At 39.5% G+C, this 19,484-nt stretch overlaps 1 protein-coding gene across 1 annotated transcript in view; it reads left to right on the forward strand.

Moving 5' to 3' along the window:
- Positions 1-3,333: 3,333 nt before the first annotated feature.
- The window catches only part of WNT3A (Wnt family member 3A), an 81,827-nt gene continuing 65,676 nt past the window's right edge, over positions 3,334-19,484 (forward strand). Inside the window, exon 1 of the mRNA XM_066585557.1 lies at positions 3,334-4,154. Within this exon, the coding sequence (XP_066441654.1) occupies positions 4,084-4,154 (71 nt within the window). The 5' untranslated portion in view covers positions 3,334-4,083. The remainder of the gene's footprint in view (positions 4,155-19,484) is intronic.

The following is a 19,484-nucleotide window of genomic DNA, read 5'->3' on the forward strand; positions in this document are numbered from 1 at the left end:
CAGTTATATGCCTCATCTGTCCTCTTCACAAGATGCTTTTGCATAGTTACTGAGAGAGAGAATCTGCAGCTGCATTCCCCTCCTCACCCTCCAATCTTGCAACATTCAGCTTCATAGACATTGAGAGAGAATCTGCAGCTGCATTCCCCTCTTCACCCTCCAATCTTGCAACATTCAGCTTCATAGACATTGAGTGAGAATCTGCAGCTGCATTCCTCTCCTCACCCTACAATCTTACAATATTCAGTCACATAGACATTGAGAGAGAATCTGCAGCTGCATCCCCCCTCACCCCCCAATCTTGCAACATTCAGCTTCATAGAGAATCTGCAGATGAATTCCCCATCCCCCTTTCTGCTACTCACTATAGATCGTTAGAGTGTCGCTGATTGTATCCTTCATGCAGACCTAAAAATCATCATCTGTCTGCTGCAAATGCTTTCTTGTAAATAGGCGTATCAATTTTGTAACGATTTGCTGAATAGGAAGCAGTGGCAGAAGCGTTGACTAGAGGCGGGTATGATCCAATAAATGATCAAAACTACCCAATTATTGTTCAGTGTACATGCATGCCAAGTGAACGATATACAATCGCTACGTCACCGCTGCTTGCGTGCTTGTAGCAATTTATCTTGTCGTGTAAAAGAACTCTTAGAGTGACCTGAGTTAAGACCTGAAATATTCCTTTGACTTCTTTTTACCTCCTCTCACTCACACCAGTCAATGATGCATCTTTTAATCTTCAGTTATTGCATTTTGAGGATGCTCTGTCTGAATTGGATCTCACAGCTGGTGGCGCTGTTGTGTTGGCGTCTATAGAATAACATGTCCTTGGTAGGAAAGAAAGAAGAGAAAGTGGATAAGTTCACATATGCATCAAAAGCTCTGACTACAGGGGTATTTGCATCAAAATGACGGACTCCATGCCAGAACGTGACGGACTCTATTATAAGCCAGTGGGGTCCATCAGCCACCAGTAGTATCCGCAATACTACAGATTTGGTGGAGCATAATGAACAGAACCCATAGTGCAAGTGTTAATAGAATCTAAATGGAAGAAGAGAGGAAAGTAAAGGCAGATGGAAAGAGAATCTGGGAACAGAGAGAAGAGGGGAAGGAAGGAAGAATGGGAGGGAGGTGATAAACATGGGGAACACACCTTATTACATATCATTACAGGTGCAGAGGTGGGAGGTTTGAGATTCACAGTGAATATGGTTGCTCTTTGTTCTGGAGAATCAGTGATGATCTACCCCCACATAATATTAGTGCCCTGCCCCGGCGTCATAGCAAGACCATCATAGAACACAGGTAATTCATTCTGATCACAGATAGGGGACGCTCCAGTGTTACGTGTCAAGGGTGGCCAACTATCTAGAAATTCCTGGACAGTCTGTAAAAATAGGGCACTTTTGTACAGCGTCCATAAAAAAATAGAGAAGTGTCCGTGATTTTTTTGAAGCTGGTGGTCATGAGTTGGTCGCTGTGACGGCACTTATTGTCATTTTACAGCTCACAGTGAATGCTGGTAAGGAATCCATATTAATATCTGACCTATAAAGTCCCATCACTTATCATTCAGTGTGATTTTTTAGTATGTCTATAAAAAATGTTGTCCGGTGTCTGTGATTTTTGATAAGTTGGCCAGAAAAATGAATAATTCAGGTTGACAACCCTGCTAGGGGTCAGTAAGTAAAGAGTTGCCACATCTGTGGGACACATACATACAACTTCCCTCAATCATCAGTATTTATTATGCTTTTATTGTTGCTCTGGTTTTACTATTATTATTACTTATTTAAATGTCAAGTACAAACAGTATCTCCGCCTGGTGAGGGTGGGTGCAGACATATCAGCTGTGGTCAACCACTTGTTTTATGCTAGAGGCGGACACATCGGATGACATTTATGTAGTCCAGTGTCCTCAGCCTGCAATAGCTGCACAGAAAGACTCTGCATGCTGAGTTCTTCTATCCGGCACAGAGAGACATCCAGCATCACAGCTAACACATCGGATGTCAGAAACGATCCCCTAGAAAATAGTGGTGTCAATTTTGGCATCAGTTTCCCTCCTGCATGTACACTATGCCGGTTGAATGGACATATGGGAACCCAAACTAAGAGATCAAAATTTACTGTGCTTCTAAAGGGGAAAGTTGTGAATAATATATAATGTACCATGTGTGTGTAATAACATAGTATATTATATATGTGTATATTAAAATAGCATGTGTGTATATTAAACTATTCTTTACTATGTATGGGTATATATATATATATGTGTGTGTGTGTGTATATATATATATATATATTTAATTACAATCTACTATGTCTAAATTAACTTCATTTACTCTGTGTGTCTAATATGCCGCGTGTGTCAGCTACATGTGTGTATTATATAATATGTATGGATAATATAATGGACTATGTATATAATAATAAAATAATGTTCTACATGTATTTAGAATAATTTATGGTGCTATATATATGTATTATAATATTATGTATAATATGCATTAGTAATAATCGACTAGGTGTTATAATACTGTACATATAATGTATGCGTATATTAATGTATATAAGCATATACCATAATATTATGTATTGTGTATGTGTACTACAATGTACTATATGTATAACAATTCCATGTACTCTGTGTATATTACATATGTGTATAATACTATGCATTATATATGTTCATACAACTGCTTTATGTACTCCATACATATGTCTGTAATATGTTGCTTCTATATATATGTATATAATGAAGTATATGCATTATAATATATTGGACTATGTGTATAATGATATCATATACTCTATGTGTTTAGCATACTGTATATTATACTATTCTGTACAATGTATATGTGTATAATCCTCTCTGTACTGTACATACATGATGCCCTCTCCACCTCCAGTATGAATCTTTCTGCTCCTACAATAAGAGAGCAGTAAATGAAGCACAACAATGAATGGAGGGGGCAGCAGATCCTGGGAGTGAATGGAGGGAGCAGGGTCTTTCTTTCCCACTCTGCCTGCCCTGGGAGAGAGGTTGTTATAGCTACATGAACCCCAGGGGTCCCCTAGTCTATTTAAAGTCCCTTAAATCTTGCCCCTCTTGTAAAGGACACCACTGGAGCAGCAGCAGCGGAGGGGCTTGTGGGCCAACATGCCATAATGACTATTAAAACACTATCTCCTGGCAATTAGCTCATTCCTCTCTGATTGACAGAGCAGCAGCAGTGTCATCACAATTCCCCCTTGGCAAGAACTGCTGATTGGGTCCTTGCAGGGAAGGAGTCTGCTCCAAAGTTTTTTTTTCTTTTTAATATTTGCTTGCAGTGTGTTCTCCAGAGTGTCAGCTCAGTGCAGCCTCAAGCACCTAGTATAAGAGGAGAGCCAAGCTCCTGCCCACCTGCAGCACCTTAGACAAGGGAACAGCCAGTCTCCTGCCCAACTGCAGCACCCAGGACCAGAGAAGAGCCAGGCTCCTGCCCAGTTCAAGAGGAAACCCAGACCCCCTGCCCACCTGCAGCACCCAGGACAAAGAGAAGAGCTAGCATTCTACCCACCTGCAACACCCTGGACAAGGGGTGAACCAGACTCTTACCCACCTGTCTAGTACAAGAGCAAAGTAAGGATCATACCCACCTACAGCACCAAGCACAACTAGGCACCTACCTAACTGCCTGCATCACTTAGGATAAGGTGGAGGCAGACTTCTACCTACCTGCCCAGTGCAAGAGGGAACCAAGCTTCTGCCCATCTGTAGCACCCAGGACAAGAGAAGAGCCTGGTTCCTATCCAGTACTAAAGGAGAGCCAGGCACCAAACACCAGCACCCAGGCTCCTGACCTGCAACACCCAAAATAAGGTAGAACCAGGCTCCTACCCACCTGCTGCAGCACCTAGCACAGGAGGAGAGTCGGGTTCCTGCCCAACTGCATGCAGGCACTGGCTCCACACTTCTCCATTTTTTGCTGCATTTCTGGATTTTAATTTTGTTATATAATTTCATTCTCCACAGAAGAAAAGAATCTAAACTTTGCTGCTTGTAGTTCCTCATCACTTAACCTCCGGACAATGTTCTTATTTGGATATTTGCTTTTTTTCTGTGGACTCAACCAGGTTCTGTCAACTTATCCAATCTGGTGGTGAGTTCCCGAATCTTGAATTCTAATTTGTAGCATTATTATTATTTATCAGCAGCTAATGACAGGTTGAAGTGTTTGGGCAGGAGCAGTCAGTACAGGATTTGGGGTGTATGGGCTGCTGGCATTGTATGCACCTCCAGCCTCTGATCTCTCATAGTCAGGGACCTTTGATCCTGACAATACAATTAACAGATGATAATGATACAAGTTGCCGGGGATTTGCTCCTTTGCCATCAGTCAGCTGGAAGAAAACTGAGAAAAAAACTTTCTTTTTCTCTTTCTCTTTGCCATGAAGTAGAAACATAAAAGCAAGGAAGACAAGACAGGGTAGCCTGCACCCTACCCTGAAGAAGCTGTGACTATATGTGTGCATATGCATTATATATGTATATATATATATATATATATATATATATATATATATATATATATATATATATATATATATATAGTGTGTGTGTGTGTGTGGTTTACAGTACACAGAGCTGTTCTTAGCCATGTGTTATAGCCATAGCAGAATTATTAGATAATATTGTTTTAGATTATCTATTATCGTTTTCCTTATTTTGATCATCATTTTTTTACTTTTATTATCACCATTTCTATCATTTAGAGTATTTGTTATAATTTCTACCATTATTTGCACTGGGACCCTGCAGCAGTCTGCTGCCCTCTACTCACGTCTTGTGTTTGGCTTGTCTGTTGTCAGAGATCACTGGGGATCAGCGGGATCTTCTCTTCATGCATTTATATATAGGTGGAAGCTTTCAGCTGGGAACTCTTGCTTTATAAGATATTTAGCTATAATCTGTGCAGATTTTATTAGGAGACCCTCTTACACCCCCCCCCCCCCTTTTATTATGTATTGGGGTGATGTTAGGGTTCACTTTGTAGAATTTGTCATTGAGGTCCAATGCATAATGTAGTAAATCCCCTTTATGGTGATGGTTACATCTCATCCCTTGGAGGGTGCTGTTTATATAGTCAGTGGCTTTGTGGGGATCATTATTAACTGATCAATACCCAGTGTGATTTGAGGATTAAGGGCAGGTGTTTTCCCTATACTCTGCTTTGACCCCATTACTTGAAGAGTAGAATTACCAGTTGTTGGAGAGCAGAGGTTACAGATAAGGATTTACAAGACCATGTATCCAGCTCAGAATGATACAAAGGGTCCCCATAAGGGAGGTTAGGTGGGCTCAGTGATGATTCAGAATCCAGGTAAGAACACCAATCTTAGGGTTCTTTCACTCCCCTCCCCTCAGCACTGAAGGCAGGTGCTCCCTCGCCTCTTTTTTTTTGCCTGAGGAGCTGCAGGGAAATATGTCTCACCAGGTATTTACCTGTGGGAAGCAGCGCAGGTTACTGGTATGTGATGAGATGTTTGTACAGAAGATCTTTACTGCAGCAGAAAGCTCATCTATAATTATAAACTCACCATTCACCTAATGGGGCCTGACAAGGCAAGTGCCTGCAGAGAGGGAGATCCAAGAAAAGGGGAAGACAAGAAAGTTACATTCTAGCAGTAACATAGAGATTGTGTTACAATTAACAAGTCATCTGCCAAGTCTAATACTCCGCTAATTACCCCCTCCCGCTCACCACATAGTGCTCACTGTGCCTTGTGTCAATGTTTGCATAATGTGCAGTGAAGTGTTATATAAATAATACTGAGGAATGATCCTGAGTGCAGTCCGCATGACAGCCCCACCTCACCTACAGCAGCCCCAGTATCTAGGACTACTGCTGATTAATATTAATGGTGGCTATAGGGTTCCTTCATACCATTGGATTTAGTTTGGTCCTTGCACCCAGGTGTTGGGTGAACTATACATGGGGTTACAGTGTACTTAGTGTCACCATTGGGTGAGGTTCCTTCTTTCACTGAGGCATTTCAGGTATGTCTGCGAGAGAGAATTCATTTCAATTAGAAGGCAATAAAATGCAAATGTGCTCTTGATAAGACAGGCAGAAGGAACACCTGGCCTGTAATCCATAATGAGCAATGTTTAATTCACAGTTATTATACAGCTTATAATTACAAAGCATTGATGCATTCCTGGAGCTGACAGGGGAAGACATTCCACTGAAACCTACATAAATATTCCCTGTCACCTCCCTGCACACACAACAAGTCCCTGCTTTTCACCTACAGGGCAAATAAAAAAAGAACTCCCAAAAGAGAAGAAAAATGATACAAATATCATTTTCGTTGAATGTTGAATTTTTAGACTGAATTGAAATTTCGCCAATTTTTTACATAAAAAAATAAAACTAATTTTTGAATATTTTTTTTAAAGGGAATGAGTTATAAAAAAGTAAAATTTATTGTTAAGAATTTTCTTTGAAGCTCACTAAAACAGGCAAAAAAATGCTTTTTTTTGGATCTTTTACTTTTTCATACTTGAAATGTTTTCATTTGATATTATAGGCGAGAGACAGAATAAAGCCCAAAAGATTTCATTGTAATTTAGCATCATTTGTTAATTCAGCTATTAATTTGTCCACACTATTTATTTTTTTTGCTCTGGAAATGATCAAATAGCTATGTAATAACTAAAGATTAAAAAGTCATAAAATAATTGTGATTCATTAAGCATTTTTGGATAAAGAAAGAACATTTAATCAAAATATTTTATTAGCAGACAGGATTCTGAGCAATTTCAAATACAATTTGAGGGAATTTTTTTGGAAATTTCCTTACATATTTCACTTTTACAGATATTTACTTTGTTTCTAAATGTCATTTTTGTATTTTTTATTCCTATACAAATATTTGAAGAATTTCATAAATAGTTTGTTTTAAAAAAAATCAACCACTACAGTGTAATTTGCAAGCTATTCTTTGTAAACCTTAAAGGAATAGTGTTATGTAAATGAGTGGCTCCACCCCTGGAACAGCCAGGAACGCACGTGACATTAAGGGTGAATGATGCTCCGGTAGACTGTGGACTTTGTTACTAACAAAGAACCCCAGATATTACTTCAACCTTAATTTGTCATTTTAACTGTATTTTTTTTTGTTTATTTCTGGATTGTCCAAATATATTATAACTTTGCCTGCAGTCAAAACCATATAAAATTAACCCGTTTCATCGCAGAAGAATGTGCAGCTTGCTATGTGGCACAGGGTGCTGCAGGGCTCTGAGTCCGGTGCAGGGTCATAGCAACTTCTACTAAATAGTTGCCTTTGAATTGCAGGCGTTTTTGCATTGCAAGGGTTAATTATGCTTTAATCTATTGTTACCCCTTTGGCGGTGAAGCAAAAGGACAAATTCAGAAAAATTATAAAGGGGAGGTTTTGTAGGCAAAAAGAAGAAAAATTTGAAAAAGAAAAAAATATCATAACTAGAACTTCCCCCAGCCCAAAAGTCTAAACTTAGGAAATGCTGGAAGACATGGCCATGTAGCACTGGAGGACACTGCAGTAATGATTGTCACTTCTGCTCGTGCAATTCCTGTTAAGTGACATTAAATACACTTGTGTCATCTCACCCTGCGGCCATGTCTTGTTCTCATAAGTCAGAAACTTCTCAGACATTGACGCAGATCACCTGTACAAAAAATGTTTAATTAGTGATTCAAAAATCTAAAAAAACATCATGGGACAAATTTACCATCCAAAACATGTCCACAATAAATGTGGGGGTTGACTGAATAAATTCCGTAATTTAATTTTTGTCTTTTCTAAAAGTATCCTCCTCCACATCAAAATATCCTTCTGAACTTTAAAATCCAGCAGGCAATACATTTAGGTGAAAGTATTCAGTATGTGGTGTCAATTTTGAAACAAAAAAAAGGAAAATACTTGTGCCCTCGAGGGAGAGTCCTCCATGCTCAAATGATGACTTAATAAGGGTAAAATAAAAAATATACAGAAAAATTGATTGAAGTGACAAAAAAAACAAATAAAAAAGAACAAAATTCGAACATTGTTTGCATTAAAATTTCAGATGAAAAATTGTGAAAAATCCTGAAAAACATTTTAAAAAGTTACCAGTTGTCTGGAGATACTGTATTGTAATCTAATAAAAAACTTCAGGAGACTCAAATAGCTAAAGAGAAAATGTTATTTAATTAATGCCATTAAATAATGAATGTGAGTTTTTGCAACAGATTCCGAAATTGTAACATTTTTTTTTAATTACAAACCTATCGAATAAAATAACTCAATCTAATTCATTATTTTCTCAATATTTTTTTTTCCCTTCATCCTGGATATTTCTACAGCATAATGTTTATAATATGTGGATATATATACGTCATTCGTTGGTGTTCTTGTAAATGTTACTCAGTTTTGTCTCACGTTTGTGTGACGAAGTAAATAAAATGAACAGAACAAAGAGATATATTTTTTTCTTTAGTTTTGAGAACTCTCCACCCCGGTCATTGTGCTGCAGATAGTCCAGGCCTGTAGAACAACTTGTATTTTGCGAGTCAGTTCTAGAAGGATCTCCTCTGAGGTGACTTAGTGGCCATTGTGCCAGGGAAGGAGTTTTCCTTTAATCCATGTGTTAATTATTTATTCGCTGCTTTTCAGAGGAGGATCTGTAACCCAAATATGTCTGATCCAACCTTCCTTAAAATAGACAATTTATCATTGAAGAAGAAAAGTTCCCGGGTGATTGTTATACTCTCTGTGGGTGGAAATGCTTCTAAAACACAACTGAATTCCTCAAACTCTTGTTTTTATTGTCTTCTTCATACAAGAGGACAGGACAAAATATCAAACCCCCAACATGATCTGTGCTGTGGATAAACAAAGGAAAATAATATCCCTTTGCTCCTGGAATGTGAGGCTGAGTGTTTAGAATGATAGATAGATAGATAGATAGATAGATAGATAGATAGATAGATAGATAGATAGATAGATAGATAGATAGATAGATAGATAGATAGATAGATAGATAGATAGATAGATAGATGGATATAAGATAGATAGATATGAGATAGATTGATATGAAATAGATAGATAGATGGATAGATAGATAGATAGATAGATAGATAGATAGATAGATAGATAGATATGAGATAGATTGATATGAAATAGATAGATAGATAGATAGATAGATAGATGATAAATGATAGATAGATGATAAATGATAGATAGATAGATAGATAGATAGATAGATAGATATGAGATAGATAGATAGATAGATATGAGATAGATAGATAGATATGAGATAGATATGAGATAGATAGATAGATGATAGATAGATGGATATAAGATAGATAGATATGAGATAGATTGATATGAAATAGATAGATAGATAGATAGATAGATAGATAGATAGATAGATAGATATTAGAGATAGATAGGAGATAGATAGATAGATAGATATGAGATAGATAGATAGATATGAGATAGATAGATAGATAGATAGATATGAGATAGATAGATAGATAGATAGATAGATATAGATAGATATGAGATAGATAGATAGATAGATAGATATAGATAGATGATAAATGATAGATAGATAGATATGAGATAGATAGATAGATAATGAGATAGATAGATAGATATGAGATAGATAGATAGATAGATATGAGATAGATAGATAGATAGATAGATGTCATCACTTTTCCTACCCCAGTTCTTCCAGATTTTGCACCCATTAAAAGCTGCAGAAGGTCCCATAAACTTTTGACATCTTCTAGATATTTCCAAACGCTGATCTTTGCTGTATTTCTAGACCCCGTCATATAAGAGTACTTTAAGCTTCAACATCTTCTATGTCTTCACCATTAGCTCTACATTATCCATCTTCTTTATGTTTAGCCCAAATCTCATTTTTCAGGTTTCATTTCTCTATAAGAGCCTTCGGGTCTTCTTCATATTGACCAATGAGTGTAATCATTTTCATATTCCACCTTTCTGTTGCTTCATCCATTTCTGTTTCCCTCATCATATGATTGTTGGATATTTTTATGGAGCATGATCATAGTCTTCATCCTTGTCCATCTACTTTTTCAACCCTTGAACCAACGATCTTTGCATTTCCATATTTTCTGCGATTTACTCATCGATGCAATAAGATGTGATGTATATAGGTATACTATCGAAGCTCAGTCTATGGCTCTTCTTACACTTGTTCTCACCACCTGTGTTACATATTTAGGAATAAGGTTCTCATACTGTAATACTTATTTACATGTGTCTCATTCAGCCAATTAATTAATCAACTAGGTGTCTTCTATGTCCAGTATTAAGAGCAGATATCATACAGGAAGTTCTCTGAGCAATAAACAGAGATCTCAGGAAACACTAGAGAGTACAGGACTGGAGGAGTCTTCTAGAGGGGGTGTGGGAAACTTACCACCACTATTTATGAGAGTGGAAAATATGGAGCTTTATGGTCTATTGGGTGGGTAAGTCGTATATCATCCCAAAGCTCCATAAATGACGGGATGGAACTGAATACTTTTACAGCAGTTAAATTGAAAACACCCCTCCAGTTCCATGTCAGAAGCAGGAAAAGTCATGTTATATGTCTATAGGTAACATATCAGCTCCTGCCATGTCCAAAAGTCACGCCATAATGTATAAAATGAGTGTGGAATGCTAGTACCCCGAAGAAGGATCAGGTAAGGGTACAAACTAATGGAGACAGAGATGCCTCAGTTGTTAATAATCTCTATAGATCTGTTGTGAATATAGCTGCATTATAATTTGGTGAACGACAAGCCTCAGCTGTCCATAAAGTCCCCCTACCCCTTCAGCCGGGTCTTGACCCTCAAGTATCTGCTCTCCAGTGTGAGACTGAATATGAACTACTATTTGCCATCAGAATATTTAGAGATCTTTTTATTTCCAGACCAGAAGAACTTAACCCTTAACTATTATAATTTTTCATTATTTGTAATATTACCCTCTGATTTCTTACTGCATGGAAGGTTCTATCTCTACAGACGAGCTTACACCTTAAGAAATCATATTATAAAGCTTTGCTTCAGCTTTTAAGTTCGTGCTTGTACAAAGACGAGACGAGGGAGCGAGGGATATTATTCTGAAACTCTCTCTTCCCCGGTCCCCAGATACCCCAGCCTGGCGGATGAGCGGCAGCATCCCATCTCCTCTCAGCAGGGCACCAGTGGAGCTTAAAGCATAATTAGTAGGTTTAATGAACTGCACTTTCTTATATGCAAATACTGAGGCATGCATATATGCAAATACAGCTCCAAAAGAAGGAACAAACACTAGTATCTGTCCTTCCAGAGGACAATAGCTCCCCGAGATTCACAAAGATAACGAGAGATCATTGGGGGCACCTTCAATATTGTGATAATACCAGCTGGAAATGATTATCACTGCTGCTAATGCTGCATCTATTGATGTGCAGCCAGCGGACACTATGCTGCTCAGAGTCTCTTCTGTTTTATTATCATCTGCAGAGTGAATATAGTTACCTTCATTTATGGATAATTATTGGGATAGATGGTGGATTGATCAATATAGTGGCATCAGCAGGACTGGTCAGTATAGGGGCATCAGGAGGATTGACCAGTATAGAGGTTCGGAGGACTGACCTGTATAGAGGTTAGGATGACTGATCAATATAGAGGCTTCGGGAGGACAGACCGAAGACCATTTCGGAGAAGGTTTGATGGTCGGAGAAGTTTTTTTTTCATACCAAGACCATTCACATTTTTGTGGAGAGGAGATCAAGAAAGAATTGTCTTGGTTTCCTAATGTCCACCTTTCATGATCTCAATACTTGACACTTCAAAAAAATCACCAGACAATTTTCCAGGCCAAAAACAAATCTCCAACAGGTTAACCTGGGGCCAAAAACTGGAACAGAAGGATCCAACATCAATACGGCTTTATAAAACCCCTTTCAGTAAATCTGTAATAGCTGCAAAGTCATTCATTTCTAAGATGGCTTCGCCTGCACTGTATATCAGGCTTCCGGGTGACTTTACCAAATCTCACCTTAAATTACAGCTTTGTGTAATGTGTTCTCACACAAATACATAATCTGGCATTTGATGGAATAAGCCCCTATCATTTGTGTGTGCTGAAAGCTGTAAGGCCGGGATTTTATGACTGGACCCTCGGAAGCCCCTGTCTTCAGAATTATTCAAATCACAGCTTGCCCCAGCCTTAGGCTAAAAGTGGTAATGTCTGAAGAGTGGCTTAAGTAATGTTCTCACAAGATGTTAGGCAAAGTAGACATTGTCAGTGGTAAAAGTAGAATCAGGTATGCGTGCAAGATGAACGGTGGGTGCCTACGTTGTTTGGCAGATGAATGGTCAAGTTTTGTTTCCTACATTTTTTTCCTATTCTCTTTCGTCTACATTTCTGGTGCTCGTAAAAGCGCAACTTCCTCTGCTGATTTAATTGGATCTTTAAAGTCTATTAAGTCTTGTATCTCGCAAGAGTGAAAAATAGAAGTAAATATGAAAATGATGGCTTCTCAAAAGTACATGGTGGTGTGGCTGCACTGTCCCAATTATGTAACATCAAGGAGGAACCTGTCCACACCCGACGACCTTCCAATGAGAATGAATAGTTGTATCACATGAGTCCTTTTCTAAGTTCTGTTAACATATGAGTTATATTCTCGATTCATAACATCGCACAATGGACTCTATTGACTTATAATGGGGTTCATTTGAGTTCTCTTTCGGTTTCTGCCTGTTTGACAGCAAATATAGACCTGCGCACTGCACTATTTTTGCTTATGGAATTGCTAATGGAGCCTCCAACACAAATGCAGACATAGTTTAGGATATCATGACATCCAATGGATTATGGATAGAGATGAGCGAGCACCAAAATGCTCGAGTGCTCGTTACTCGAGTCGAACTTTCAGTGATGCTCGAGAGTTCATTTCGAGTAACGAACCCCATTGAAGTCAATGGGCGACTCGAGCTTTTTTGTATATCGCCGATGCTCGCTAAGGTTTTCATTTGTGAAAACCTGGGAAATTCAAGAAAGTGATGGGAACGACACAGAAACGGATAGGGCAGGCGAGGGGCTACATGTTGGGCTGCATCTCAAGTTCCCAGGTCCCACTATTAAGCCACAATAGTGGCAAGAGTGAGACCACCCCCCCCCCCCCGCACTGTCAGCGTAAAGATCGTTCTCCTCTGCCACAGCTGTAACAGCTGTGGCAGAGAAGAACGATGTTAGCCCATTGAATTCAATGGAGCCGGCAATACAGCCGGCTCCATAGAAAGCAATGGGCTGCCAGCGAGCGCGGGATGAATTTTCGGGAAGGGGTTAAAAATATAAGCCCTTCCCGACAATTCATCCCGCGATCGCCGGCAGCCCATTGCTTTCAATGGAGCCGGCTGTATTGCCGACTCCATTGAATTCAATGGGCTAACATCGTTCTGCCGGGACAAGGTGAGTATATGTTTTTTTTATTTTTACACATTTCTGGATGAATTGCAGGGAAGGGCTTATATATTTAAGCCCTTTCCGACAAGTCATCCCGCGATCGCCGGCAGCCCATTGCTTTCTATGGAGCCGGCTGTATTGCCGGCTCCATTGAATTCAATGGTCAGTGCTTGTTTAATCGAGACGAGTACCGTGTGGTGCTCGTCTCAAGTAACGAGCATCTCGAGCACCCTAATACTTGAACGAGCATCAAGCTCGGACGAGTATGCTCGCTCATCTCTAATTATGGACTCACGTAGACTGTAATTTTGTAGTGCAGCATTTCCCAACGAGAGTTTCTGTGGAGCTAAAGTGGTCCTTAAAACATGGTCATGAGTTCCCCATAAGTCTGCAAGAAGAGGTTTTCAGTCTGCTTTGTAATGTTTGGCATAAGGTAAAAACTAGGGAAGTAACAAGTAACCATAAGGTCCCAGATCAATAACAGGCTAGACTAACCTCATGGCCACTATCAATGGCGAGTGAGCTCAGGAAATCAAAAACTCTTAATTATCTTGGTCTTTTCTTGGCTTCCTCACCCTCTCAGGGATGTACATTCATTTACTGACCCCTTCTCCACTCCGTACTCTGAGTATGCCATTCCTCTCCCCCCTTGCACCATCCACAGCGATCACTAGATTCACCTTAGAACTAAGGCTCCTTTCAGTGGAGGTGGGTCCTCTCGGCAACTGTGCCCCGTCGTATTTGCCATGTCTTCTACCCTGGTAGTTACATCCATGTGGTGAATGAGTCTCAGCACAGGTCATAGAGAGATCTATATTTTGGAGTAGTGGTTCTCCAGTACAGGAGATATTTTCTCTAGTTCCCTATGATATAAATGTTGTTACTGCCCTAGTGAGTCTTCGAGGAGCACACATGATCGTCAGAGATCTTTTACTAGCACGTTTTGGGGGAATAAGATCCACTGGTTTATATTTTGAGCGATGTCATCAGGGGGAAATCCATAATGATGATACGTCATGTTGCTGGAAGAAGATTCAAGCGGAGGACAAACCTAAAGACATAGAAACTTAATAAAACAAAAAAAACCCTAAGAGAATGTTTATACAACAGTCAGAAAACAGAGTGCACCTTGGAAACGCGGCAGCGCTTGTCATTCAGGCTGCAGAGATAAAGGCATTAACCAAAATAACAACCGGATTAAATGTTCTTTATATGGAGCTTTCTGTGTTTTCACAGATCAGCCCACTTCTAAGGAGCTGTTAGCTAAGGAAACGCCAGCAGGTGATGGACACATCTTGAGACTGCAGCTTCTGTTTGCTGAGAACAATCAACTTCTAGTTAGAATGCTGGCATGCATGAGATGTCTCCTCCACCTGTAACTTTGATATTAAAGGGACCCTCCAGTCCTTACACAATGATGACCCTCCGGAGGAGACTGGTGCTGAACGTCTTGAAAAATCATAGAATGGAAATGTGACAATCCCTTGTTTATCTCCCAAGATGCATTATTGTCAACCTTTATTTTGTACATTTTTCCCACCGAGGGTGAAGCTTAGTTGCCACATGACTGTCTGCACCTGACTACTGATGGTCATGTATAACCAAAGAAATAATATAATAACATGGAGTCTGACACATATGTGCAGAAGTTTCCTTCTTGTGTTTGAGTCTTCATGACTTAGCGAATGTCTCCTTCATCCTCTTGCTTCATAGTAACATAGTATGTTAGGCTGACTGAAGACAATGCCCATCTAGTTCAGCCTGTTTCGAACTCCCCTTGTTGATCCAGAGGAAGGCAAAAAAAAAACAATGAGGCAGATGCCAATTTGGCTCATCTGGAGGAAAGAATTCCTACCCAATTCCATAATGGCAGTCAAAATAATCCCTGGATCAATGTTTGAGTTCCTAACTGACTGTAAGACCCGGATCAACAACCTCACTGGTCACCTAATGTCTATATCCTGTAATATCATAGTGCTCTAAAAAGACATCTAGTTCCTTCTTAAACTCCTCTATCAATTTTGCCATCACCACGTCCTCAGGCAGAGAATTCCACAGTCTCACTGCTCTTACAGTAAAGAACCCCCTTCTGTGTTGGTGATGAAACCTGCTTTCTTCTAGACGTAGAGGTTGCCCTCTTGTTACCATCACAGTCCTGGGTATAGACAGATCATGGGAGAGATCCATGTATCGTCCCCTCATGTATTTATACATAGTTATTTGGTCGCCCCTTAGCCGTCTTTTTTCCAGGGTGAATAATCCCAATTTTGATAGCCTCTCTGGATATTCCAGTCCTCTCATTCGATGTATTAGTTTAGCTGCCCTTTTTTGGACCCCCTCAAGCCCTGTCACATCTTTCCTGAGCACTGGTTTTCAGAACTGTGTGCAGTATTCCATGTGAGGCCTGACAAGTGACTTATATAGTGGGAGGATAATGTTCTCGTCCCTCGCCCCTATACCTCTTTTAATGCACCTCAAGACTTTACTTGCTTTTGCAGCTGCTGACTGGCATTGATTGCTCCAGTTAAGTCTACAGTCAACTAGTATCCCCAGGTCTTTTTCCATCTGACTTTTCCCTAGCAGTACCCCATTTAGTGTATATTGGTGACATCAGTTTCTCCTGCTCATGTGCATAACCTTATATTTATCAATATTGAACTTAATTTGCCATTTTTCAACCCAAGCCCCCAGCTTATCCAGGTCCATTTATAGCTGCATATTTCCTCCTTTTTATTCATTTTCTTGTATAGTTTTGTATCATCTCCAAATATTGATGATTTACTGTGTAGTCCTTTTATCAGGTTATTGATAAATATATTGAACAGAATGGGGCCTAGCACTGAACCCTGTGGCACCCCACTAGCAATGGTTGCCCAATCAGATTACGATTTACGAACCATTTATTATCACCCTCTGCTTTCTATCTCTGAGCCAGTTCTTTACCCAGATACACACGCTTTCTCCCAGACCGAGCTGTCTCATTTTATATATCAACCTATTATGCGGCACGGTGTCAGATCAATAGACTCTCCCAGGTCCAGCCTAGAACTTACTTCATTGTAGAAGCTAGTCACATTGGTCTGACGTGATCGACCCCTCATGAACCCATGCTGATGAGGAGTTATGCTGTTGTTTTCCTTGAGGTATTCTAGGATGGCATCTCTCAGAAACCCCTCAAATTTTTTTTCCAATTATTGAAGTGAGACTTACTGGCCTGTAGTTACCAGGTTCTTTTTTAGACCCGTTTTTGTATATTGGGACCACACTGGCAATGCGTCAATCTAGTACTACAACCCCGGTCTCAATGGTGTCTCTAAATATAAGAAATAGCGGTCTATCTATCTATCACGTTACTTAGTTCCCTTAAATTCCTTGGGTGTATTCCATCTGGGCCCGCCGATTTGTCGATTTTAATCCTTCTTAACCGACCTGCACTTCCTCCTGTGTTAGACATGCAATAGTTGGGGGAGGGGTGGGTTCATTTTATTCCCCTGCATCTAGTGTGACATTTCTTTTTCATTCGCGAATGCACTTGAAAAAAACTATTTAATAGATTTGCCTTCCCCCTATCGTTTTTTTATGGTTTCTCCTGCATTATTTGCTAAGGGGCCAGTGATCTCAGTGCAAATCCTTTTACTGTTTATATAATTGAAGAATAGTTTAGGGTTATTTTTGCTCTCCTTAGCAATCAATCTCTCTGCCTCCTCCTTGGCAGTTTTGATCTTTTCCTTACATAATTAGCTTTTTTCCCTGTATGTTTTTAGCGCTTCTTCGCTAAATGTTTTCTCTAGCGAGTCTTCTCATATGTCCAGAATAAGATAAAGTCTCAGTCTGGTCATTTATGCTACAGGTGGAAGATTGAGCTAGATCTGATGTCCACGATGTTCACAATGTCTTCACCAACAGTTCCGAGGTGTCACACATTTTTTGTTTCCTTTTTTATTGTTTACATTACATAAAGAGTGGCAGATCTGGACAGCTGGCTTCTATAGATGCATTGCTGCGTATGGAGATCTTTTCTCGGTCTTCTACCAAGTGCATAATTTCTTGAGTGTTGGATCTTCTGGGAAGAATCGGTCTTGTAGCTCATGGACAATAGATAGCATCCGTCAATGGACTCATAGAATTGCATCTCCAGAGGAAGTTCTATCGGCAGAGGAGCAGGATTTTTATTCTTCATTGATATTATTATTCCTTCTTTTCATCTCTGGTTTTCCAAGATCCAATGCTTTCTTGTTCATCATATTCTAATCATTACATTAAGTGAAAATTCCTAAGGACTGATTCAGCTGAGCACACTGGCCTACAAGCAGTTGATATACATTTTTCCATATGAAATGTGCCACAAAAAAGTGCAAATTATAAATTTACACAAAATTTTCAATTTCTGTTGTCATTCACCAAATGTGAAAACCTAAAAGAAGAGTGAGTATGGTCTCTAAAGAGATGTAGTTTAAGTAAAATACTGGTATATTAAAACAAAATTCTGAGAATGTACACATTTTGGGTGCAGATTTGATTTCATTAGAAGGTCCCAAATATACCCAATTTCATAAATTTGGTGCACAACACCCCAACGAGCAATGAGGAGGTATAAATTTACACAATAATTTACACCAGTTTCTTGTGTAAATTATAATAAATTTGGAGGCCTTGCCTACTTCCTTCATCCACGCTCACCTTCATCTCCACTTTAGAAAAGCATTGGCTAGAAGTGTGAAACAACAAGAAGTGGCAGATTTGTCATGCTACCTAATATAACCACTACATGGGGCTAATATATATTGACCTCAGCAGAACATGAGCCGTAACCAGTTATCACCCCCACCAAGGACTGTAGGACTTACTGTATTGAAATAAAGGACAGGATGGAACCTTCAAAAAAGACAATGTACCCTCTTGTCCCAATCTCCAACTTGGGGCAAGAGGGCCTTGTACTTGTGTGCCCTCTTCTCATCCATCGCAATGTAGAAGAGCATTGCAACCCTCTGACTGGTTACCCCTTCCTTCTTGTTAACAATGGCGGGTTAAAAGTGAGTCCTATGCAGGTCCAAATTGATTATGAGAATAGGGGATGGGCTAACCAGAAATATCCCTTGCCCCCTACCGCCATTTTCCACAAGCCCCATAGGGCAGCCTTTTCAACATAGGGAATGTTAGGACATAGTTGACTTCATTTTTCATCCTTCTAAATTTCCAGATTTCATGTGATCAGAAGGTATTTTTAGCTGGATAAGAGCAGATCATTAAGATGGAGCGTTCATCTTGTAGAAGGTGCATTATGCATTTAGGTCACACAGTCCTATAGGCGATTATTTATAATTTCACGTTGGCTTCAATTCTCGCAGGACCCCGATTATTGCACTTCATTCATCACGCCGAGTGAGATAATTAGTGGGATCGGATTCATAGAGAACCTGCAGGAGATATGATCATGGAAACTATTAATTAAATCAGTTTACCATAGGTCATAAATGAAAGGAAAATGTGGCGTCTAATGATTAAGAAATCAGAGAACCTCACGGCGACAGCCGTCCCCACTGAGCTGTAATTAAATAAGGTTTAAAGGGGCACCAACCTAAAGCGTAACTTAACTTATATGATCAGGCTATTAATAATTTATGTGGATATGGATTCACAACAGCTTTAACATACAGGCTGGATCAGAACATGGCTGAAAGGGGCAAATATTCATCATCCTACACAATTGAAGACCTTCTGCCACCCAATCTCCAACACATTCAGTTTACCCTAAATTTGTCATTCAGTAGTCATAGGCAGCAAATATATGGCATGGCACCAGCTACGAGTGTTTCTTGTATTTCTACCCTATTTCCAGCAAACACGTTAAGCGCAAGACTAATATTTGGACACTGTGCGGTGTTATGTATGCATTATATGGCAGTATTATTGGTATAATTTAGACACAGTATAGCATTGCTACTACTTAGGTATTGTATGGCTCGGTTATACAATATTTC

The sequence above is a fragment of the Eleutherodactylus coqui genome, chromosome 12 (assembly GCF_035609145.1).
Source record: "Eleutherodactylus coqui strain aEleCoq1 chromosome 12, aEleCoq1.hap1, whole genome shotgun sequence".
In the NCBI taxonomy this organism is placed as follows: Eukaryota; Metazoa; Chordata; class Amphibia; order Anura; family Eleutherodactylidae; genus Eleutherodactylus; species Eleutherodactylus coqui.